This window comes from Staurois parvus, unplaced genomic scaffold (genome assembly GCF_062004578.1).
Source record: "Staurois parvus isolate SC_StPar_1 unplaced genomic scaffold, SC_StPar_1.0 ptg000469l, whole genome shotgun sequence".
NCBI classification, from domain to species: Eukaryota; Metazoa; Chordata; class Amphibia; order Anura; family Ranidae; genus Staurois; species Staurois parvus.
In genome coordinates this window covers 1,523,580-1,551,431 of record NW_028318265.1, presented here as the reverse complement: position 1 = coordinate 1,551,431, position 27,852 = coordinate 1,523,580, and the positions used below count along the sequence as shown (strand labels likewise).

The following is a 27,852-nucleotide window of genomic DNA, read 5'->3' as shown; positions in this document are numbered from 1 at the left end:
ATTCACTATATCTGGTCTCCCCGGACCCTGCATTCACTATATCTGATCTCCCAGGACCCTGCATTCACTATATCTGGTCTCCCCGGACCCTGCATTCACTATATCTGGTCTCCCTGGACCCTTCATTCACTATATCTGGTCTCCCAGGACCCTGCATTCACTATATCTGGTCTCCCCGGACCCTGCATTCACTATATCTGGTCTCCCTGGACCCTGCATTCACTATATCTGGTCTCCCTGGACCCTGCATTCACTATATCTAGTCTCCCCGGACCCTGTATTCACTATATCTGGTCTCCCTGGACCCTGCATTCACTATATCTGGTCTCCCAGGACCCTGCATTCACTATATCTGATCTCTCCGGACCCTGCATTCACTATATCCGGTCTCCCCGGACCCTGCATTCACTATATCTGGTCTCCCAGGACCCTGCATTCACTATATCTGATCTCCCCGGACCCTGTATTCACTTTATCTGGTCCCCCCGGACCCTGCATTCACTATATCTGGTCTCCCCGGACCCTGCATTCACTATATCCGGTCTCCCCGGACCCTGCATTCACTATATCTGGTCTCCCCGGACCCTGCATTCACTATATCTGGTCTCCCAGGACCCTGCATTCACTATATCTGGTCTCCCCGGACCCTGCATTCACTATATCCGGTCTCCCCGGACCCTGCATTCACTATATCCGGTCTCCCTGGACCCTGCATTCACTATATCTGGTCTCTCTGGACTCTGCATTCACTATATCTGGTCTCCCACAGTACACAGAAGTGCAATTATTTTAGTAAATATGAACGGCTAAATACCTTTTCTCATCAGCAATATGTAGCAGTCTTGTGACTTCTATCAGTGTCCGGCTGAGCACTGGTTAAGGCTTGTAGGAGGAGTTTTCATTCTGCTCTAGGAGGATGCATAACCCCTGATGCTCTGTCTGCACAGTGCTGATTGGCCCTGTGCTGATCACATGCACTCTCCCAAGAAGAAAAACAGCTTTCTAGTAATACACACTAAGCTGAGCATGTGCAGAGTGACCCCCAGAGCTCTGTACTATCAGCATATGGATTGGGAACAGTAGAAGCAGAGGAGGATCAGAAGAGACAGGATCAAACAGCCTTTTTACACAATGCAGAGGATTAACCCCTTAGGTTCCACAGTGAGTATAACTAGCATGCTTCACTGCATATACAGACTGATTTTATTGTTGTGGGTTTAGTAGCATTTTAAAGCTGAACTTCACCCAAAAGGGGAAGTTCCGTTTGTTTGCCTCCTTTCCCCCCTTCACTGCCACATCTGGCTCTTTTTGGGGGGTACCGGGTTTTGACATGTACCATCTCCCACTGCCGGGTAAGATCGCCACGGTGACCTTTCAGCTCCCCCCCCCCCCCCCGAAGCTTTCTTTGACACACACAGGTCCCAGAAGACTGCGGGACCAGTCACACAGCTTCCGCATGCGCAGTAGGAAACCGGCTATGAAGGCAGAAGGCTTCACTGCTGGTTTCCCTTACCCAAGATGTCGGCTCCTGCACCTGAAGCCGGTTCGGGTAAGGACATTGCTGGATCTCCAGACAGGTAAGTGTCCTTATATTGCGCCATCCAGTCTCTCTCCTGACAGATCTCTATTAATATATTCTGCAGATTATTCCTTCACTGACCTTTATAGAGATGTGCAGAACATTGCTCCATACTATCTATCCCCTGACAAATACATATTTATATTCTGCAAATTATTATATCATTGGCCCGTAAGAGATCTGCAGAACATTGCTCCATCCAATCTCTCACTGGACAGATCCGAATGAATATATTCTGCAGATTATTCCTTCACTGACCTTTCTCGTGATCTGCAGAGCATCGCTCTGTCCCATATTCCTCCTGACAGATGCATACTGATATATTCTGCAGATTATCCTGATATTGATTGATCTTATCCACATATTTTTGCTTTCTGCTTACAGCAGAATTGTCTCTTTGTTTTTCTCGCTGTTATCAGCGCCGTCACCTGAACGATCCCGATATTATTGCCCTTTATTACTCTCCTGATTGACTTCCTTTTAATAAATCACACAGTAATTCGTTTAGCTGCTGGAGTCGATGTCCATACACTTTTACTTGTAAACATTTTCAGCTCATCACTAATGGCAGTCAGATGTATTCTACCTACAAGACTCCACATATTTCATTGTATTTCTAGTTTTGCCTGGAGCGCAGAGAAGCTCTGTCATTTTTTTTTATTGATAGCTCTGTCCCTGTTGGAAAGATTTCCTTTTGTGTTCTGTACTGGTGACCACAAAGGAAGTATTAACCGACAGCAAGAGAGCTTCTAACCTTTCTTTCCTCCTTCCAAAGAATGCAGCATTGCAACTCTGTAGCAAGTCACAAGGTGAGAGGCTGCAGCAGGGGCTGATCTGTGTTGGACATTTGTGAACACAGAAAAGAACTGCACAGACCCTAGGATTTACATGATTGTGTCATCTTTGAGACCTTATCTCAGCCCAAGAAGAAGGTGGTGGCCCTGGTGATATCTGAACAAAGATGACACTGTCCTTCTGGAGAGAAAAGCAGATGAAGGCCTTGTCAGGGGGAGTAGTATGTTCTCTGTGAGAGGTAATAAATACCTGAGAGTGTTACACTGACATTACTGAACATGCTGCACGTAACATGAAATATACATCTGATGACAGGTCCACTATAATAAATGTCCTTCCTGCAAAATGTTCAGTATTCCTCCACCATTTCTGCACCATCCAGCCCACAAATGATGACCGATTAGCCCCAAGTCACCATCTGTAAGCCGCAGAACTCGTCCTGTCACACACCAGCTGGAAGAGTTGTATTCCTCCAGTTTTGGGAAGATTTTGTTTATTGACCTTGTCTCAGGTGAAAGAGGAAATAAGAAGGCGGATTATCACTTCCCCCTTCTACCCTAAATGGACTGATATATGGCCCAATCTGTGCTGAGCGCCATTTATGGGGCCATCAATCACCTGTACGGGACGGGGCTCATCGCCATCATCTACATCTCTATATGGAGCTCTGTATTCTCAGCGATCTGGAAACCTCCAACAACCTGAACAGCAATAAAGGGATTGTCACTGTTCAGAGGTGATGTCACAGTCACATGACCAGCTAGCGCTTTCTCCGTCAGATCCTGCGATGAGCTCAAAACCCAGGAAACAGCTCAAAGCGACACTAAGCTCCACGATTCATTCGATCTGGTGCTGAAGTGTGTCAAGAATGTACCCTGCGCAGCTCAGTGTACAGTCTAAGACTTCATTTACATTTCATGTTGGGGGGCTGTAAAAACATCCTGAGCCACATTTTTACTACCCCAAACATTCCTATTTAAGCTGTAAAGGCATCAGACGGGGGTAGTACAGTACATATGCTGCGGCCACAATGGTTTGCATTGTGCTGTGGTAAACTTTGTCCCTACTATCACCATTAGTGGGTGAACCACGCACCGAACTCCACCAATTCAAATGAATGGGGTCACACCACAACATGAGCAATGCATGCAGTTGAGGCATAATGGGACACGTTTTAGGGGTTCAAACACACAGTGAGGAGGCAGCATAACACCTCATCACCGCCTGTCAAATGCTATCAGTGGGGCGATCCATTGTAGATCACTCTTCAGAAGACAACACAAGTGTAAACAAACCCTAAAGGAAACTGCTGCAAACAAGAAGGTAAGTTTGTGTTACTGCAGGAGAGACACAGCATGCATCTTCTGGAATAAAAAGTCGGCCGGATCCCAGTTGTTTTCTGTTGCCCATTAGATCCACTTTAAGTCAATATCCATTGTACAAACTATAGATCTAGCCATCAACTATGTATTGCAAGAGCCGGTCTAATGTGATATTAACAGAAATGGTTGTTTAGCTTTGTCCTGATGTATTCCTTCACATCACAGAGCTCTGCCTTTACTTAGCAGTCCCCCTTTTATATCCTAGTCCTCCCTTTACATCACAGTACCCCCCCCTTTACATCGCAGTCCCCCCTTTACAGTGCAGTCCTCCCTTTACATCGCAGTCCTCCCTGTACATCACAGTTCCCCAATTACATCGCAGTCCCCCCTTTACATCACAGTCCCCTATTTACATTGCAGTTTGTTAGAGAACATTAGTGAACAAACAGCATGATGAAGGCCAAGGAACACACCAGACAGGTCAGGGATAAAGTTGTGGTCTTTGTAGGTTTGCAGTTTGTGGTCTTTGTAGGTTTGCAGTTGTGCCATACCGTTTCCATTTTCAGATGATGGATTGAACAGTGCTCTGTGAGAGGTTCAAAGCTTGGGATATTTTTTTATAACCTAAAAATATTTAAACATCTCCACAACTTTATCCCTGACCTGTCTGGTGTGCTCCTTGGCCTTCATGATGCTGTTTATTCACTAATGTTCTCTAACAAACCTCTGAGGGCTTCACAGAACAGGTGTATTTATACTGAGATTAAAGCACTGAGATTAAAGCACACACAGGTGGACTCTATTTACTAATTAGGTGACTTCTGAAGGCAATTGATTCCACTAGATTTTAGTTAGGGGTATCAGAGTAAATGGGGCTGAATACAAATGCACTCCACACTGTTCAGATATTTATTTGTAAAAATTTTTGAAAACCATTTATCATTTTCCTTCCACTTCACAATTATGTGCCACTTTGTGTTGGTCTATCACAAAAAATCACAATAAAATACATTTATGTTTTTGGTTGTAATATGACAAAATGTGGAAAATTTCAAGGAGTACAAATACTTTTTCAAGGCACTGTGGGAGAAGGTCAGAGACTGCAAACATGTACAGGAAATGGTGACAGACTGCAGACATACTACAAGAGATGGTCAGAGACTACAGGCTTGCTACAAGAGATGGTCAGAGACTGAAAACATGATACAAGAGATGGTCAGAGTCTGCACACATCATACAAGAGATGGACAAAGACTGTAAATGTATTACTGGAAATGGTCAGAGACTGCAGATATATTCCAGGAAATGTTCAGAGACTGCAGACATATAATGGGAGATGGTCAGAGATTGCAGACATATTACAGGAGATGGTCAGAGACTGTAGACATCTTACTTGATATGGACAGAGACTGCAGACATACTACAGAAGATTGTCAGAGACTGCAGATGTACTACAGGAGATGGACGGAGACTGCAGAGACAGCAGATATACTAAAAGAGATGGTCAGAGAGTGAAGACATAATACAGCAGATGATCAAAGACTGCAGACATATTACAGGAGATGGTCAAAGACTGTAGACATCTTACTAGATATGGACACCAGACATACTGATGGACAAAGACTGTAGCCATACTACAGAAGACTGTCAGAGACAGCAGACGTACTACAGGAGATGGACACAGACTGCAGACATACTACAAGAGATGGTCAGAGAGTGGAGACATATTACAGGAGATGATCAGACTGCAGACATACTAAAAGAGATGGTCAGAGAGTGAAAACATTACAGGAGATGAGCACAGACAGCAGGCATACTATAGAGATGGCCAGAGAATGTGGAGATACAACAGGAGTTATTTGAGACTGGGGCCATGCTTCAGGAGACTGTTAGAGACGGGAAATATGAGATAAGACAACTAGAAATTGCACTCCCTTTGCAAATCAAAGCTCTCACATTTGTGTTCACCACAGCCCCCTTGTTCCACATTTTATATTTTTTTTAGAAAGATCAATTAGAAAAGATCAGAGGAAAAAATCTAAAGTGGAAAGTGAAGGACATTACAGAAAAAGGTAAGCTAGTGTGAAAACAATACACCAAACCAATAACTACCAGAGCCCAGTATGAAGAATATTTTTCCTTCACTAGCTCGAGTTAGCACAAAAACACCGTCTATAGGGGCCCCAATGGCTGCACAAAAACTGCCAAAGGGCCACATCTGGCCCCCATAGAATGGGCACAAAGGATCTATAGGAAGGCCCTGTTATCCCACTAGAATGCAAATATTCATCACCACCTTCTCAGCCTTTCTTCAACTCCGCTCACCCCAAACACACTCCAACATTGCACAGTGGAGGCTCAATAATCCGTACATAGGTTGTCAGCCTCCCCTTCTGTGGAGGCCAATTCCACCTGAATAAAAGCTACTCTGTAACATCAATATGGAGACTGACTATCATAACAATGTTTACAAAGACATTTCAAGTGACCAATGAATCTGATGCATCAACTAAATGATTTCCCTCAGTTCTGATCCACATCCAAAATGTCCCAAGATCCTTCATGTGTCTAGCCATTTTATCAAATATATTATTCATTCTCAGAGAACTCTTCATATTTCACGTTTCGTCTTTTTATGTGCTTGTATAACACAATCATCACCAATCATAACACAGCAGTGAGCGAGAAGTTCCCTGGTGGCAACGAACCTCCATGGTAATTCCGATTTGTCAAAGACCCAACAATGTCCCCTTCACTGTCCCAGCTACCCTGGAAAATGTTTCTACAGCGTTACCTGATGTGGCCTCACTGGAGGTGACACCTTCAATCACACGGGGACACAGAGCCCCTTTCCGGCCAACACTCACCAAAAGTCTACAAAGATTCACAAATCACTTTACTGGATGAATTATCATTAAGCTCGAAAGAGCAGGGCCCTCCATCCCCTCATGTTTTGCATTGTATTGGTATTGTTCTGACACATGTTCTGTTCCCCTCTGTAATGTACAGCGCTGAGCGAACTATTGGCGCTTTATAAATACTGTATAATAATAATAATAATTATGCTGATTTTATCACAAGGCCAAAATTCATAGGATCCCATTCCACTGATTAGACAGAAGGGATAAATGACATTTACCTCCCACCAAGTTACTAGAGATATATGATATATCCATATATATATATATATATATATATATACACACACACACACATATTATGCCTCCTAAACAGCCTACATTGTATATTATATCCCTCCTATTATATTTATTTGTACAGTATATTCTATGTAGCCTATGTTATATACTATATCCCTATTATATATATATGTACAGTGTATTATATGCAGCCTATGTTGTATACTATATCCCTCCTATTATATATATATGTACAGTGTATTATATGCAGCCTATGTTGTATACTATATCCCTTCTATTATATATATATGTTTAGTATATTCTATGTAGCCTATGTTATATATTATATACTATATCCCTATTATATATATATGTACAGTGTATTATATGCAGCCTATGTTGTATACTATATCCCTCCTATTATATATATATGTACAGTGTATTATATGCAGCCTATGTTGTATACTATATCCCTCCTATTATATATATTTGAATCTTCTATGCAGTCTTACATACTGAATACTTACATACTATATCCTTTGTCTTATATTCCTGGAATGGCTAATAGGAAACAGTTCTTGAAAGTATTTACTCAGTAGCAAATTGTCCTTAGAAATTATTTTCATTTGTTAGCAATATGGAATTCAATCCTAAAATAACCCAACACACATGCCCTGCTGTATATTATATACATTGTAAACATTATTCCCTTCATAATATATTAAATATTGCTTGCATACATACAATACAAAGCATTTTTTTCATGTTACTTTGTATACACCTTATATGTTATATATCTTGTACGTTAAACCTGTATGTTATGATTCCTGTATGCTTTACTCTTTGTATATTTTGCTTCTTCTATGTTATACTCTTTGTATGGTAAAATATCTGTATATTATACTTCTTGTATGTTATACTCTTGTACAGTATGTTATATTTTTTGTAAACTACACTTTTTGTATTTTACACTTCTTGTATGTTTTACTCTTTGGATATGATACTTTTTGTATACTTCTTGTTTTATACCGATATTCTGCACTATGCGTATCATATACTTCTTGTATGTTTTACTCTTTGAATAGGATACTTTTTGTATACTTCTTGTTTTATACCGATATTCTGCACTATGCGTATCCTATACTTCTTGTATGTTTTACTCTTTGAATAGGATACTTTTTGTATACTTCTTGTTTTATACCGATATTCTGCACTATACGTATCCTATACTTGTATGTTTTACTCTTTGGATAGGATACTTTTTGTATACTTCTTGTTTTATACCGATATTCTGCACTATGCGTATCCTATACTTGTATGTTTTACTCTTTGGATAGGATACTTTTTGTATACTTCTTGTTTTATACCAATATTCTGCACTATGCGTATCATATACTTCTTGTATGTTTTACTCTTTGGATAGGATACTTTTTGTATACTTCTTGTTTTATACCAATATTCTGCACTATGCGTATCCTATACTTCTTGTATGTTTTACTCTTTGGATAGGATACTTTTTGTATACTTCTTGTTTTATACTGATATTCTGCACTATGCATATCCTATACTTCTTGTATGTTATACTTTTTATATTCCCCACTTCCTGTATGCTACTATTCTATACTCTTGTATACTAAACTCTCTGTATGTTATTCTCTTCATATACTATTCTTCTTGTAACTTATACTCCATGTACATTATGCTCTGTATACTATACATTTTTTATATTATACGTCTTGTATTTTATACTCTTTGTGTATTATAGTTCCAGTATGTGGTACTCTTTGTAATCTGCACTCTTTCTGTACCATAACCCTAGAATACTAAATGGCAGGTATCCAGCTTGTCCTTACGGACTACATATAGTTAGAATTTTGGGACATACAGGGACATTATCCTCATTTTACTTAATTCACTGCTGTCTGTTAATTAAAGAAATGCTGAAAATACGTCAGGGATTCAGCCCTCGGGGTCTGCAGCTGGACATCCTCCTGTACACCTTATATGTATATGGTGCTCCCTGTGTGCTATATTCTTTGGGTTCCCGCTATCCCTTTATATCGTGTACTCCCTCCTGCAGTGTTGGAGACATCCCTGTAAGTAGGTGAGATGTTTCACAATTCCAGTAGTTCCAGCACAAAACGCCTCTTAATGAGTTCAGTACCAAGCCTGGGTTATTTGCGGAGCGCGGAGACCCAGAGAGGATAATGTGCCATCCCTCTAATACCAGGAGAATCAACAAAGGATATTAGGAGATTGAGATGGGGCTGTCAGCCGGCAGTACACTCAGAAATCATCCACCATTCCCAGCAAAGTCCTAATTCCTGCAGGAAATGCAGCTTCACCCTCCCAGGCCACCCTGCGCATTTTATTTACTTTAATAGAAAATGCGTCCTCGTCCTGATGAGCACATGTGCGGACTCAGAGCTCCCTTTCCCCATGCCCTCTGCAAATCCACAGGGAACTGAATTCCTGCAAAACACAGGCTCACTTCTTCTCTCAGCCAAATGAGAGGGGAAAAAAATGTTCCGTACTCTAACTTTTCTCTAAAAATTCTCTGGCTAAAAATACAGTTTGAGCAATGTACAGACCCTGCTAGAGACATCTCCCTGCCCGGGCGCCGTTCTCAGGGAGTCTTTTTGCTGCAGGAGAAGATTTGTTTTTTATTTCTTACATTTTATCCTCTTTAGTTCTAGATGTCACCAGCGTCCTTTCCTCAGCCCCACAATGCTAAATGCCACATGAATGCCCTTTTTTGGTATTCTAGAGTTTGGTGCAGCGTCGCTCTCCCCAAGGCATGCACGGATCATTCTAGCATCTCCATTATCACCTTAGAAAGAGAAACCACAAGTCACCAAACAGATCATTTGGGTTGTCTAATAGCAGAACTCTGTTGCTTATTGAATTGTTTTTGATATGTTCCATGTTTTGTTTTAGTTGCGGTGCCATGTAGGATGTGCGGGAGAGGAGTCCAACTCAGCATTGCGCAACTAGGTATTCTGGTGGTACCTTAGGGGCCTCATAATGAGGTTGATTTACTAAAGGTAAAAAGACTGTGCACTTTGTTAAAGGTAAATAGACTGTGCACTTTGCTAAAGGTAAATAGACTGTGCACTTTGTTAAAGGTAAATAGACTGTGCACTTTGTTAAAGGTAAATAGACTGTGCACTTTGCTAAAGGTAAATAGACTGTACACTTTGCTAAAGGTAAATAGACTGTGCACTTTGCTAAAGGTAAATAGACTGTACACTTTGCTAAAGGTAAATAGACTGTGCACTTTGCTAAAGGTAAATAGACTGTGCACTTTGCTAAAGGTAAATAGACTGTGCACTTTGTTAAAGGTAAATAGACTGTGCACTTTATTACAGGTAAATAGACTGTACACTTTGCTAAAGGTAAATAGTCTGTGCACTTTGTTAAAGGTAAATAGTCTGTGCACTTTGCTAAAGGTAAATAGACTGTGCACTTTGCTAAAGGTAAATAGTCTGTGCACTTTGTTAAAGGTAAATAGACTGTGCACTTTGTTAAAGGTAAATAGTCTGTGCACTTTGCAAGTGTAGCTGCACTCTGCAAGGTCAGTTCCTCCAGAGCTCAGTAAATGAGGGGAGGCTCTGCTAACCTCCATCATCCAATCATGTGCAAGCAAAAATGCTGTTTTTTGTATTTTTCTTGTATGTGATTGGGTGTTCTTTGAAAAGTGAAGCTTTATCTCATTTACTAAGCTCTGGAGCAACTGCACTTGCAAAGTACACAGTCTATTTACCTTTAGTAAACCAACCCCATTGCTTTCGGGGTAAGCGGCATCAGGCATGACGTGATGGTTCGGGGAACTTTGCTCCACACAACACATTCAGCATCATACCACAGAGTGGATGTATTTCTTGTGTGATTGGAACGGTATTGCAATGTAGTGTATTGATGCGCTGTGTCACAGTACAGGGTGGAATGTATCCCAATTAAATATGTTGTTTTTATATATCTTATATAAAATAATTTTTCAACAAAATAGCAGAAATTGGAGCCCAGAGAAAAAAAGGCACCCCAGGGCCAATACTGAAGCCTTGAGGATCAGGAGAACTTTGGCTGCTTCAGGGGAACTCCGGCTAACAATCATTTCCATTACATCAGCTACACTCAGAAGCAAAGTTTACATTTTTTCAAGGTGGAAATTTTCTTTTTTTTTTAGCTTAACCACTTGCCCTCCTGAGGATTTACCCCCCTTCCTGTGACCAGACCATTTTTTGCGTTACGGCACTGCGTTACTTTAACTGATGATTGCGCGGTCATGCAACGCTGCACCCAAATGAACTTTATATCCTTTTTTTCCCACAAATGGAGCTTTCTGTCAGTGGTATTTGATCACCTGTGTATTTTTTTGTTTTGCGCTATAAAAAAAAAGTCAGACAATTTTGACCAAAAAACAATATTTTTGACTTTTTGCTATTAAACATGTCCAGGTAAAAAAATTAAAAATCAAAATGTGGTCATAAATTTAGTGCAAAATGTATTCTGCTACATGTCTCTGCTAAAAAAAAATCCCAATACATGTAAATTAATTGGTTTACGTGAAAGTTAGAGCATTCACAAATGGCGGAATATATACTGGCATTTTTTTTTTTTTTAACTAGTAATGGCGGTGATCAGCGAATTATAGCAGGACTGCAGCGGGCATTCTGACACCGGGGGGGAACTGAGTTGGTGTCACTGACATCCCCAGTGACACCAATACAGTGATCAGTGCTAAAAAAAAAGCACTGACACTGTACTAATGGCACATGAAGGGGTTAACATGTGGGGTGATCAAAGGGTTAACTGTGTGCTGTGTCAGTGTGCTTCACTGCACAGCCATACAAAGCAGTATGTGAGAGCTGACAGGGAGGAGAACTGTATTGTTTACATACAGTTCTCCTTCCCGTCGGAGATGCTCGTGAATCACCAGGCGCCGGCGAGTAATCACCAGGGACCCAGTGATTGATAGCCGCTGCCACAAATGGTGGCGCAGGTAGGGCACATGCGCCCCCTACTCGCAAATGCGAACTCACCTATATATATACGTGATTTTGCGCACCTGTGCTGCCCTGTATCAGTATATCTGCTATAGGGCAGACGGGAAACGGTTAAAGATGGCATTCCAGCTCCAACCTAATTGGTCATCATTATACCACTGGTTTAAGATTTCAATAATCAAAGCAAAGGATTTTTATTTGGAATTGCCACTGTCAGGTTTTTATTGCTGTCTGTGTCCCTGTTTGGGAAATTCATTTTCTCCAAATGTCCTGATCAACAATACCACCAGGAATAAAGTTGAGGAGAAATCCAGAATTTTGAGTTGCCACCAGAACAGGAAAAGAGGGGAAATCTTTCAATGGGGACACTTGATTCCATGATAACTAATAGCGATATCCCTCACATTGGAAAGATACCCTCGCACTTCCTGTTGAATTTACAAGATAGAAAGTAAAGGGACATCTCCCTATTAAAAAAAAATAAAATGGATAGCGATGTTAACCCTTTTTGACTCTATAAAAGAAAAAAAAAAGACAATTTATCTTTAAATATAAATAAGGGGCTGATTAATTATGAATTTCCCTCCATGGATGGCCTTTTCACCACTCTCTCATATGACATCCTTCATCCATTTAAAAATTGAAGGATCTGTTGGGTGAACAGCGGCTGCATCCAATCAGATGCAGCCACTGTTCAGATAGTCTGACAGCCACTGGAACTGGTTGTCAAAATACAACATTAGCATCAGCAAATGCATCCGTCCACCCTGTATAGTGTTAGATTGTTTATTTAAAGCCAGGCGTACATGGATCACAATACGTCCGGTTCAGCAGGGCGCGGGCAAATTTCGATTCATTTATGAACACTGAGGTTGCACAGAAGTCAATACTGATCGACTTCTGTACAACCGTCCTGTTGGATTTCCCCCGTTCAATCAGTGCTGCAGGCTATAGCCTGCAACACTGATTGGTGTATTCTGACGGCAGGGAAGTCTCACCACTGTCAGAATACAATAGCTCAGCTGGGAGGATCCCTCCATCCATGTAGAATGTGCAGATGGAGGAATCGAATTAGTTTGTTTTTTTTAGAGAAACTGTATTTATTTATTTATTTCAGGTGCTTATACAGCGCCGTAAATTTACGCAGTGCTTTACATATATATTGTACATTCACATCAGTCCCTAACCCTCAAGGGGTGTACAATCTAAGGTATCATCTATGGGCTGCCCTAGACCACAGGCTGAATGAAAAAAAATCTAGGTGAGTATGGCCAGCTTTAGGTCGAGTGCACATAGCAAACTACTGGGACAACACCAAAATCCTCCACTGTGTACAAGAAGAAGGGATTGTTTGGCAAACATTGAGGGGTCTGGCAATGGATATTCACACCGTAGGGGTTCCCTTTCGAAGTGACACATCCCGGAGTGATGTTTGTAAATATCTGCTGTAATCGGGATATAACAAGGTCAGGAAGCAATCACTAAAGAAAAACAATATACAATATGATTACCAAATGACCCAAATATTTTCACAGCCCAAAGCAAACAACATTTAAACAATCTGAACCTTTTTCATGTTTTAAACCGTGAACGTGAGATTGCGTAAGAACAGAGTGAATCCAGCAGGCACTATTAGGTCTATTTATACGGGAGTGGATGTGACTTTCACCAAACATTCTCTGGCGGAGAAGCAATCACTGTCATTTAAAACACCTGGACCTAAAAGAGAATGTTTGGTGAAAGTCACATTCACTGCTTTATAAATAGACCTCTGTGTGTGCGCAGGGCATGCCGTACAGTGCAGCACACAGATCTGCCCTGTCCACGCTTGGTTTTGTGTCATAGTCCATTCACACGGAAGCTGCTGATTGGAAACAGAATTGGGAAAGTGAACGTCACACAAACAATGACTCTGCCACTAATGAATTTCTCCAAGACCCGCAAAGTGAAGAACAACATGTGTAGGTGAAATAACTGACAGGCACCTCGACTGATCACCGGGCATGTTCTGCTCACACTGCCAGATGGACAGAAGAAGAAAAAGCAATGGACACCATAACATTTATATATATATATATATATATTTTTTTTTTTTTTTTTTTTTGTTATGTTTTGTTTTTGGGGGTTTTTTAAAGCAATTATTCATAACAGTGTTTTACATTTAGTTTGAAGCACAACAGACAGACGGAGCTCCACAATCTGCAGAAAATGATTCACATCAAAGCCCATAAATGATGCCATATGCAGCCTCTGCCCATATTAATATATCAAGATCCTGTACTGCGAAACTTAGAATCCCAACTTTCAGCATGCCATCAGTACACAATACTGTGTGACACCAGCCACGAGGTGACGGCAATACTAGGACTCTAACACAATACACTTTTTATATCTTCATGCAGCTCAGTATCAAGGTGTACAAAGTTTGCATGGATACTCTGACATTCTCAGCACATGAAGTTCTTCCTCCTCCACAGGAAGCGGACAGCAACTTATCACAGATTGCAACATAATATAATATAGCTCAGCAGTATGCAGCCTGATAGCGCCCTGTCTCCTCCGATCACACACACTGTCAGTGGTATTCCAGAAGACTCGGGGGACGGGGACAGCAATGGAGGAGTCACAGAGGGCACAGGAACGATTGTTGTATCATACACAACAAGGGTGGTAGTAGTGTGAATGTGACCATCCTGCAGCATTCAATATATATGTATGTCTTATACTGCGACATCATAACTGTGTTGTGTATTAGGAAATATGGCAGAGAAATGGCAGCATTGGGCCTCTGTACCTAACACAGCGTGTACTGTACTGTAATATTTACTACTACTGTATAGACCACTACTACTGATCTGTACTGTAATATCATATATTACACCAGGAGACCACTACTACTGATCTGTACTGTAATATCATATATTACACCAGGAGACCACTACTAATATCATATATTACACCAGGAGACCACTACTACTGATCTGTACTGTAATATCATATATTACACCAGGAGACCACTACTACTGATCTGTACTGTAATATCATATAATACACTGGGACATCACTACTACTAATCTGTACTTTAATATATATTACACCAGGACATCACTACTACTGATCTGTCCTGTAATATCATATATTACACCGGGACATTGCTACTACTGATCTGTACTGTAAATAGCATATGATATATCAGGACATCATTATTACTAATCTGTACTGTAATATCATATAATACACCATGCCATAACTACTACTTTTATTGTAATGCTGTATAGCATACTGGGACACATCTACTACCAACCTGCACTGTAATATAGTACAAGACCCAGCTACTACTAACCTGTACTGAAATTTCATATAATATACCAGGACCAGGAAACAAACTACTACTAATCTGTACTGTAATATCATATAATATACCAGGATCAGGAAACAAACTACTACTAATTTGTACTGTAATATCGTATAATATACTAAAACACAACTAATAGTAATCTATACTGCAATTACACTAGGACACTACTACTACCAATCTGCACCTAATATAATTTAATACACCGGGACATGACTCTTACAACCCTATACTGAAATATCATATATTAAACCAGGACACGACTACTACTAATCTGTACAATAATATCATATAATACACCACAATACAACTACCAACAATTTGTCCTGTAATACCATATAACATACCAAAACACAACTACTAATCTGTACCTTAATATCATATAATAGACAAGAACACAACTACTACTAATCTGTACCATAATATTGTATAATACACCATGACACAACTACTAATAATCTGTACTTTAACACCATATAATAGACCAGGACACAACTACTACTAATTTGTACTGTAGTATCATATAATACACCACAATACAACTACCACTAATTTGTCCTGTAATACCATATAACATACAAAAACACAACTACTAATCTATACCTTAACACCATATAATAGACCAGGACACAACTACTACTAATCTGTACCATAATATTGTATAATACACCATGACAAAACTACTACTAATCTGTACTTTAACACCACATAATAGACCAGGACACAACTACTACTAATCTGTACTTTAAAAGTATAAAATATACCAGGGCCTAATGACTACTAAACTGTATTGTGATATCATACAATACACTGGGACACTAGTAATAATAATAATAATAATAAATTATGCTGTAATATTGTATAATACACTGGGAATAAAACAACTAACATATACTACTACTACTACTAATATGTAGTGTAATGATCATATAATACATGAGAGACACAACTACTACTAATCTGTGATATTGTATAATACACCTGTACACAATTACTACTAACCCTTACTGTAAAATCATATAATACTCCAGGACACCACTAATACTAATCTGTACTTTAATATTGTATAATACACCAAGTCACAACTACTACTAATCCGTACTATAATATCACATGCCAGGGCATGACTACTACCAATCTGTACCATAATATCACATAATACACCGGGACATGACTACACGTCTGTACTGTAATACTGTATAATACACCAGGACCCAATTACTGCTATTTTGTATCATAATATCATATAATATACTAGGACACACCTACTACTAATCTGTACTGTAATATCATATAATATACCAGGACACAACTACTACTAATCTGGACTGTAATATCATATAATATACCAGGACACAACTACTACTAATCTGGACTGTAATATCATATAATCTACCAGGACACAACTACTACTAATCTGTACTGTAATATCATATAATATACCAGGACACAACTACTACTAATGTATACCGTAATATCATATAATATACCAGGACACACATACTACTGAGCCGTACCATAATATCATATAATATACTAGGACACAACTACTACTAATCCGTACCATAATATCATATAATATTCCAGCACACAACTACTACCGATCCGTACCATAATATCATATAATATACCAGGACACAACTACCAATCCGTACCATAATATCATATAATATACCAGGACACAACTACTACCAATCCGTACCATAATATATAATATACCAGGACACAACTACTACCGATCCGTACCATAATATATAATATACCAGGACACAACTACTACCAATCCGTACCATAATATATAATATACCAGGATACAACTACTACCTATCCATACCATAATATATAATATACCAGGATACAACTACTACTGATCCGTACCATAATATCATATAATATACCAGGATACAACTACTACCAATCCGTACCATAATATATAATATACCAGGACACAACTACTACCAATCCGTACCATAATATATAATATACCAGGACACAACTACTACCTATCCATACCATAATATCATATAATATAACAGGACACAACTACTACCAATCCGTACCATAATATATAATATACCAGGATACAACTACTACCTATCCATACCATAATATCATATAATATAACAGGACACAACTACTACCAATCCGTACCATAATATATAATATACCAGTAGTGTAATACTGTATAATAGATCAGGGCACGGCTGCTATACCAAGCAGTGGACAATGTTAGTAAACTCTATTGGTGTTCTCCTGAAAGTAGTGGTGTTGGTCCCCTGCAGACAAGGTGAGAGCAAAGTTTCAAGGGTCTCCTGTGTAGGATATCTGGGGGCAGGAGAAGCAGAGGGATGAGTATCTGGGTGCAGGAGAAGCAGAGGGATGAGTATCTGGGGGCAGGAGAAGCAGAGGGATGAGTATGCGTCCCCAGCAGTAGGACACAGAGTGGAGGAAGAGTGGAGGAGAGAGGAGAAAGTTGTGTGAGGGATACAATGTCAGCAGAGACAGGCAGGACTCAAGTTGTGGGACTTACCTGCTCCCTCGGTATACATGGCAGGGAGGTCCTCCGGTGGGCCCTTGTGCTGTTGCAGATTGGGGTCCCAGACATGTTAGCAGTGAGTGTGAGCAGACAGTCTGGGCTCAGTCAGATGAGGCTGCTGCATTCCTCCTTCTATCTGCTGCTTCCTGCTGCCTGTCTGTGCCCGGAATAGTGGAGCTGCCCCTGCACCAGCCTGCCCTCTGCCATCCTCCCCCCACTGCACTACAGCACACACTGTGCAATCACCATCCACAGCCTGCAAACTTCTCCTCTCCCCTCTGCGCTGCTCTCCCCATCGTCCTGCCTGCCCAGCTGTGTCTGTGTGTCTGTCTGTGTGTGTGTGTGTGCGCTGGAGAGCTCTGCTACCACCCCCCCCCCCCCCACCAACACTCTACTGCCTGACAGTCCCAGATACACAGCTGGACAGGACTTCTGTCTTCCACCTGAACTATACACACTGCACTCTATACATACACTGCACTCTACACACTGCACTCTATACATACACTGCACTCTACACACTGCACTCTATACATACACTGCACTCTACACACTGCACTCTATACATACACTGCACTCTATACATACACTGCACTCTACACACTGCACTCTATACATACACTGCACTCTACACACTGCACTCTATACATACACTGCACTCTATACATACACTGCACTCTACACACTGCACTCTATACATACACTGCACTCTACACACTGCACTCTATACATACACTGCACTCTACACACTGCACTCTATACATACACTGCACTCTATACATACACTGCAATCTACACACTGCACTCTATACATACACTGCACTCTACACGCTGCACTCTATAAATACACTGCACTATACATACACTGCGCTCTATACACTGCACTCTACACACTGCACTCTATACTCACACTGCACTCTACATATTGCACTCTATGCATACACTGCACTCTATACACACACTGCACTCTATACATACACTGCATTCTACATACTGCACTCTATACATACACTGCACTCTACATATTGCACTCTATACACACACACTGCACTCTATAAACACACACTGCACTCTATACATACACTGCACTCTATACATACATTGCACTCTACATACTGTACTCTATACATACACTGCGCTCTATACACTACATTCCATACATACACTGCACTCTACACACTGTCCTCGAAACATACACTGCACTCTACACACTGCACTCTATACATACACTGAACTCTACACACTGCACTCTAAACATACACTGTACTCTACACACTGCACTCTATACATACACTGAACTCTACACACTGCACTCTAAACATACACTGCACTCTACACACTGCACTTTATACATACACTGCACTCTACATACTGCACTCTATAATACACTACAGTCTATACATACACTGCACTCTATACACACAGACACTGCACTATATACACATACACTGCACTCTATACATACACTGCACTCTACACATACACTGCACTCTATACATACACTGCAGTCTACACACTGCAATTTATACACTGCGCTCTATACATACACTGCACGCTATACATACACTGCACTCTTCACACTGCACTCTATGCATACTGTATACTTCTCACTATACATACACTGCACACTCTACATACACTGCACTCTATACACACTGCACACTAGAAATACACTGCAGACTATACATACACTGCACAATATACATACACTGCACTCTATATATACACTGCACACTATACATACACTGCACAATATGCATGCACTGCACACTATACATACACTGCACTCTATACACACACACTGCACACAATACATACACTGCACAATATACATACATTGCACTCTATACATACACTGCACTCTATATATACACTGCACACTATACATACAGAGCAGAGCACTGAATTCTGACTTTGCTCAGTGGTGTACAGTATTTCGATTTTGTACTGCCCTAGACAAGACTAAAATCAGGTGCCCCTCCCCTCATTTAAATTTGGTCCACCTCTTCCTTTTTAAGATCCACCCCTTCACCTGTAAACTCCACCCTTCCTCTTTGGGCTACACCTCTTCAGATGAGGGGGTTATTGTTTAGGGTGGAGAGGCAGGGAAGGGGGGTTATTGTTTATGGTGGAGAGGTGGGGAGGGGGTTATTGTTTAGGATGGTGAGGCAAGGAAGGGGGGTTATTGTTTAGGATGGTGAGGCAAGGAAGGGGGGTTATTGTTAAAGGTGGGGAGGGGGTCTATTGCTTATGGTGGAGAGGCTGAGAGGGGGTTTATTGTTTAGGGTGGAGAGGCAGGGAAGTGGGGCTATTGTTTATGGTGGAGAGGTGGGGAGGGGGTTATTGTTTAGGGTGGAGAGGCAGGGAAGTGGGGCTATTGTTTATGGTGGAGAGGTGGGGAGGGGGTTATTGTTTAGGGTGGAGAGGCAGGGAAGTGGGGCTATTGTTTATGGTGGAGAGGTGGGGAGGGGGTTAATGTTTAGGGTGGAGAGGCAGGGAAGTGGGGCTATTGTTTATGGTGGAGAGGTGGGGAGGGGGTTATTGTTTAGGATGGTGAGGCAGAGAAGGGGGGTTATTGTTTAGGGTGGAGAGGCAGGGAAGGGGGGTTATAGTTTAGGATGGTGAGGCAAGGAAGGGGGGTTATTGTTAAAGGTGGGGAGGGGGGTTATTGTTTAGGGTGGAGAGGTGGGGAGGGGATATTATTGTTTAGGGTGGGGAGGTGGGTTACTGTTTAGGGTGGAGAGGTGGGGAGGGGTTTATTGTTTAGGGTGGAGTGGTGGGGAGGGGTAAGGGGGGTATTTGGAAACTCCACAGCTTCCAATCATTGCTCTGCACTACCACACCCAGCAGTTCTGCAGCTGCTGAGACACCCAGGGAAGGTTGTCCGAGGTGGGGGGAGCCTGGCTCAGGGCAGGACACCTTTGCACCGGGACACACTACTCACCTGACAAAGCAGAATCACCACGCAGCCCCCCAGGGGAGGAGAGCAGCAGGTTGCTGGGCCAGCGTGGGAGAGGCGGGAGGGGACAGGGTCGATGCAGGAGGGGGCAGGGCCAGCAGAGGGGACAATGTACGCGGGGACACTTAACCCCTGCCACAGATGTAGCAACTGACAGTATCATCCATAGGTGCAGTGTATGTCGGAGGGCCATGTTCAGTGAACACCCTGCACCCATTGCTGATATGCCACTGGCCTGAGGTAGGTGCTGCCCCCCTGAAAAATGCCGGCCAAGGCAAACGCCTTGTCTGCCTCGCAGTATATGCGCCCCTGACTTCACTGCTTGTATTGTGAACTTTGCGGATGAATTACTCCACAGTATCTGCAGCTATAGAGCTCAGTGAAGGCTACTTCCAACGCTTATTTAATGCCTGTAAACTGGTCATAGTTTTAATATAAGGTGCTTCTAAACTCTAATTTTTTTTGCTTTAACAACTACCTGCCTCCTGTATCAATCCAGTGCTGTGCTTGCTGCAGGTCTTCTCTCTGTCTTAGGCTTTGCTGAGAACAGTGGGAGCCATTGACAGTAAGCAGAGAGCTGAGGGCCGGGACAAGTCTCACTGTGTGTGTCTATGGACACACACAGCCTAGCTCGGGCGCAAGCCTGCACGTCTGCAAGCAGCTTGCTATGGGGGCAGAAACAGAAGAGGAGGAGCCAAGGTCACTGGCAAGTTGGAGGCGGGGGCAATACCATTGCACAGAGCAGGTAAGTACAGACTTGTTTATTATTTTAATACATAAATTTACACTTTACAAATACTTTAAGGTTAGTTGTGTAAAATCAATGACAAGTTTACATTAATTAGATTTGTACAATACATTTTTTAATTCTAAGGCTGCATTCTCACTGGAACTAAGCATCTTTACAGGCTTATTTCTTAACAATTGTACAGGCAATTTTGCATGAGCATTTAATATTTTAATTATTTTTAACCAATGGAAAGCTAGTTACTGGGGAAAAAAAGTGCAATATGCATGTTTTCGGGCATTTTGCAGGCATTCCCATTGAAGTCTATTAGGCCAAAAAAATGCTTGAAGCTCGTAGCTCAGAAAGTAGCTTATGTACTTTCATGCCAGGCAGTACCACTGCAGTACTAGCACCAAATGCAACCCATTTAAGTGAATGGGGCCATGGCACAGCCGCCTTGCAAAAAGGTGCAATCCACGCAGCAGGATACTGTAAAGATAGCCAGCACACTACCAGTGATCAGAGCTGTGGATAGAAGTTGCCAGAGGAAAGGAATTCACTTTCATCCGTGTTTCCCTGCCTGGAATCTACAGGTGCTACATACAGCCACCTGTGGAAGGCAATGGTTGTACATGGGTGCATGCTGGACATACAATGACTGATGCAGCTGTCTGTGTCCAGGGTCATATGGCCATATGCATGCGTGTTTATGAGCATATACCTATCTGCAGTCATTACTTTCTAATACACAGCACCTGTGGCTCCCTGGCAGGGAAATACAGCCAAATTTTATGGCATACAACACAAGTGGCCGTGTTTATGAGCCATTAACCTTAATTCTTTAGCTAACTTCTCAGTAGCATTTTCACCAACTTATCTTCATATGAATATAAAATGTTGGAGATTTGATGTAAATTCTATGTCCTCTCACTCCTTTTACCAAACCTTCCAGCAAGTGCTGACCAACAGAAATCCAACAGATTTCTTCACCAATGCTAAACAGTGCAGATGGACAAATGTGATGGGCCATCTGACTAAATGCAGCCACGGATCAACTAATAATTTTCCATAGATTGTAAGCTCCAAGGAGCAGGGCCCTCAAATCCCTCTTGTATTGAACTGTATTGTTTCTGTATTGTCTCCCGTTATATTGTAAAGCGCTGAGCAAACTGTTGGCGCTATATAAATCTTGTATAATAATAATAATAATCAGGTTCCTTTGACAAGATTAAAACAAACAATCAACTTTCGTCAAACGGAGCGGGGCCGACAGCGCCACCCACTGAGCAGATTTTGCATGGTTCATCTGGAACTTCACTCAGTCCACTCAGTGTATGGCCAGCTTTAGGCATATGGGGTTAAAGTAGGATAGAGTAAGGAAGGGTCATTACCCATTTCAGATTTTTTTCTGCCATCTGTGTCCCATTTCAGAGAAGTGAGAGGAAATCCCTGAAAATTAAGGGAATTCCTTGGGGACCCCAGGTCACCAGAACTAATGTCCCATTGGAAGATTTCTCCTGGGGACAACCCAAAATTTGGGATTTTTTTTTGTATTTTCACTTTCAATGAAAATGGTAAACAGCACAAATAGAGAGGGTAAATCTCCCTAATATGGGCACAGACAGCAATAAAAACTGACAGGTGTTCTGGTCCTTTTGGACCCTAATCAAAACTAAAAAAAAAGTTTTGCCTTTAGTTATACTTTAATATCGGTGTTGGCCAGGGTGGCCACCAGCTCTGAAGGCAATAAATCTACTCACAGATGGGGGATGCAAAGGAGAACTTTTGACTAGTGACAGCACAACCCCAAAGCATGGTCCTGTGCATCTGAGAGTTCTTCTGGAATACACCCCCCCCCCCCATCTGATTATCCATCAATGGACACTCCACACAGTAGCACCCCCAGGATAAAAAAGAAATCGGACAAGTTTCCACCCTTACAGACTAACCCTAATATCATGGTATTTGTAACCCAGGTATCTGAACAAATTCAAATGCAGGGATATCACTCTGGAAATCTGTCAATTAGACAAACTCAAGCTTTACGTGAAGTGAGCAATGATCATACAACTATAATTAACCTCTCTGACAAAGGGGGCAACGTGGTCCTCATGGATAAGAACCAATATCAAGAAATGTGTATGGAAATTCTGCACAATTGGTATAGAGATATTCCGGATACTCTAATTGACAGATTCCAGGGTGAATTTTCAGAGCTACTATGATATCAGCAGCTTTTAATGGGATGATTACTAAAGTATTATACAAGTCAATTCTAGTAAAATGTTCACGTATACCAACATTTTATGTACTACCTAAAACTCATAAGGATCTTAGTCACCCCCCAGGAAGACCTATTGTGTCGGGAATTGGCTCCTTAGCTAGTCGCCAAGTTGACACATATTTACGTCCCCATGTGACAGCATTACCATCCTATATTCAGGATACCCCTGATTTGCTTAAATGTTTAGAGGGGACCCCCAAATACAAAACTTGTTGCAATCGATATAGAAGCCCAGTACAGTAGTATACCACACTCTAAAGGCCTATCACTGTTAAAAAGCTTTGTAAGAGAAAGACCCCAAGAGGCCATACATACAGTGATTTTGTATTAGCCCTCTTGGAACACATCTTGACCAGGAATGTTTTCACATTCAATGGCTCCCACTACCTCCAGGTGCAGGGGGTGGTGATGGGGACATGTTGTGCCCCATCATACATGAACCTGTACCTGGGGGGGGGACACACTTTTTTCAGACAAGAGATTTAGTAAGTTTTGGTTGAACATCTTATTGTGGCTTCGCTACATAGATGCCTGAATGCAGACAGTTTCCATCCTAGGCCATTGATACGTGGTATACCTTACAATATTTAAGGCTCTGATGCATTTGTTCAAATGAACAAGATTTTAAAAAAGAGGCAAATGCATTATGAGACAGCTTGTTGGATATACCATTTGAAGGCCACAGCTTTTCCTGGCCTAAATAAAACTTTGAGCTATAAACCTTTTTTATAACATGTGTAACATCACTGGGGAGTTATCTCCACACTCACAGGGTTATGTCTACCCACTGTTTGATATTTAATGGGATGGGTCTAATACCCAGTTGTGCCCACACTGTATGCCCGCCACGTGATACATATTGATTATGGAACATTGTATAGATGAATTATATAACTTTGATATTGTGTACTTTTGTTGCTATTAGGATGTAATATATTATGTATGTGTTCCTTGTGGGCTCTCGGTCTGTTTAACCACTTGCCCTCCAGAGGATTTACCCCCCTTCCTGACCAGGCCATTTTTTGCAATACCGTTACTTTAACTGACAATTGCGCAGTCATGCAACGCTGCACCCAAATGAACTTTACATCCTTTTTTTCCCCACTAATGGCGCTTTCTTTTGGTGGTATTTGATTGCCTGTGTGGTTTGTAATTTTTGCGCATTAAAAAAAAAACCAGACAATATTTTTTTACTATTTGCTATTGTCCAGTAAAAAAAATTGTAAAAAATCAAATTTCGTCATAAATGTAGGCCAAAATGTATTCTGCTATATGTCTTTGCTAAAACAAATATCCCAATACGTGTAAATTATTGTTTACATGATAGTTATAGCGTTTGCAAATGGCGGAATATATACTGGAATTTTTTTTTTTCACTAGTAATGGCGGCGATCAGCAACTTATAGTGGGACTGCAGGACTGCGGCAGACATTCTGACTTGGTGTCACTGACACCCCCAGTGACACCAATACAGTGATCAGTGCTAATAAAACTGACACTACAACTAATGGCACTGGGCAGGAAGGTGTTAACATGTGGGGTGATCAAAGAGTTAACTGTTCTGTGTGCTGTTTTACTATGTGCTGTGTGAGTGCCTTCAACTGTAAGCACACTGCTATGCAGAGCCATACAAAGCAGTGTGCAGGAGCTGACAGGGGAGAGAACTGTATTGTTTACATACAGTGCTCTTCCTCAGTCGGTAGTGCTCGGCGATCACTGGGTGCTGGTGAGTAATCATCAGCCAGGACCCGGTGATTGACGGCTGAGGCCACAAATAGCTACCGGAAATGCAAAATCAAGTATATATACGTGATTTTGCGCACCCCTGTTGCCCTGTAGCAGTATATCTACTATAGGGCGGAGGGAAAGTGGTTAAGGTGGTAGTGGCTATTGGTTTAGGTATAGTCTTGATACGGGCATATGTGTCTGTCTACACTCCCGTTAACTCGGGAGTGTTCACTTTGGGTTGGCCGCAATGTCACTGGGTTCATTCCAGGGCAATTCTTTGTGACATGTAAGACATCACTTGTGCAGCCGCACTCACTGTGGACACACACCCTGTCATCACGTCAGACTCATCTGCCCTCCGTCTATCCATTATGGTACATGTGCTTCTACTATGGAGGCTTTCAAAATTGATAGAATTGGGAACTGCAGAATATTTGGGTGCCGTGAAGAGGCTCTGCAGCTTATGCATGTATTTGCAAATGTGTGCAAACTAAACATCTGTTTTTCATGCAAACTGTTTGAATAGATGAAGAGGACAACCCTGTCTCCATGAACCGACCAGGAAGTGGGCACCTGCACAACCCAATCATCTTTGGCCAGGGCATTCCCTGCCCCGCAGCGGCCACATACCAGAGGCATGTATACAAACGGCTGCAAGAAGTGAAATGTCCCGAACACAGATGATTGGCCCGTACGGGTGACAGCTTCCTAGTGGGCTCACACACATGGGTTCAGACACTAGTCTGAGCATACCCACGCTCATCACTGTTCATTCGACAATTTTTACTATTTAAAATTTTTATTTCACTCTTCAGCACAATACATGTTACAACATCAAAGCAAAAAAAAAGAAAAAAATCCACCCAACATGGTGGGTCATCAACATACGTTATAAACACAACATATGAACATTAGTTATACCCGTATCATACAAAAAACAGTGCCCTACTGCAACGCACACAAAGCAGTGGCTAGACAGGTAAAATGTCAGTACAGCCAGAGGACTGTAACCAGGTAAAGAGACATTGTGTATCTCTTTGAAACAATGACCCGGGATCCCAACCATGCAGGTTTGGGCCTGTAGAGCAGGGGTCTCCAAACTATGGCCCTCCAGGTGGTGAGAAACTGCAATTCTCATGAGGCCTTGCAAGACTCAGACAGCCGCAGGCAATACTCCCAGAGGCAGAGGCATGATGGGACTTGTAGTACTTTGACAGCTTGAGATTCATAGTTTGGAGACTCCTGCTCTAGAGTGAAAACTTTTTCCATAAAAGATAGGTAAGCAAAAGGTAGTGAAAGAGAGAGAAGGAGAGAGAGAATGGAATAGGGGAAGAGACTATGGAGAAAGGGGAAGGAAAGGTGGGTGGGAAGGATGGGAAAGAGGGAAAGGAGAAAGAAGATTGGGGGGGGGGCTGGAATTCTGTTTAAAGCATGCCGAATGAAACTTAGGCACTGGGTCTGAACCTATTTAACCTGTACAGAAAGAAGCGAAGCGTAATCTTGTGTCCATTGAAAGTCTTGCCACTAAAACCATGTTTTATTAAACTGTTCCTCTTTACATTTAATGGCTGCCATCAAGCGTTCCATATCATTGATCTCATTTACAATTGCTATCCATTGACCGATCGTTGGATGGCCAGTTTGTTTCCATTTCAATGGTATACACACTCTGGCTGCATTGAGTAAGTGGATCAGGAGGGACTTCCCATATCTCAATCTGGACAGAGGAGTAAGATTCAGGAGGAAAATTTCCGGTCGCATGTCCAGAGTGAAATCGGTACGTTTGTGAATCATCCGTTTAACCTCTTTCCAAAAGAACTGTAAAGCTGAGCATGACCAAAAGATGTGTAATGTCAACACAATGGTGAAACCTCTGGGAAGATCTTATGGAGGAGCACTGGGGTCCTATATCATCTGGTCAACAATTTGTAGCTTGATTCCTGATATCTGCTGGATAGAGAACCAAGGCCATCTGAGCTGGAGAAAGGGATTTATCTATGTCCCTTTCCCATTTCTGAAGAAAAGGGGGAATGTAATCCTCTGGAGGTGTGGAAATCAAAGCATCCGACAATTTTTCACCAAGATCCTTCAATTTTCAGATCTAAATATGTTGACCTGGGTGGTGTTGGCAGAGCCACTCACAGATGGAATTTCAGCTGATTCAACAGAATATGGATGAAATTCAATCTGTGTATGGCCAGCTTTAATATCTATCCACATCCATAAGTCTCAGTATCACTTTACAGGATGAGTGAAAATACACCTTGCCATCATCTCACAAGGTGGTGGTGAAGTGGAAGTCAATGGCTGCTAGACTTCACTATTCAGCTGGCACATATGAATGCATCCCTGGCAAAGGCAGGTGCAAGACTATTAAAAGTACCAACACTATTAATTACATTTAGAGGTCATGCTGATTGAGAA

The 27,852-nt window shown here is 41.6% G+C and overlaps 1 protein-coding gene across 3 annotated transcripts in view; it reads right to left on the bottom strand.

Moving 5' to 3' along the window:
• Window positions 1-18,064, bottom strand: part of PDE3A (phosphodiesterase 3A) — a 294,071-nt gene extending 276,007 nt beyond the window's left edge. For 2 of the 3 annotated variants that reach the window (XM_089689113.1, XM_089689114.1), the window contains exon 1: window positions 17,725-18,064. In XM_089689113.1, the coding sequence (XP_089545239.1) occupies window positions 17,725-17,799 (75 nt within the window). In that variant the 5' untranslated portion in view covers window positions 17,800-18,064. The remainder of the gene's footprint in view (window positions 1-17,724) is intronic. The other variant, XM_089689115.1, reaches the window with a different exon arrangement.
• Between the last annotated feature and the right edge of the window lie 9,788 nt (window positions 18,065-27,852).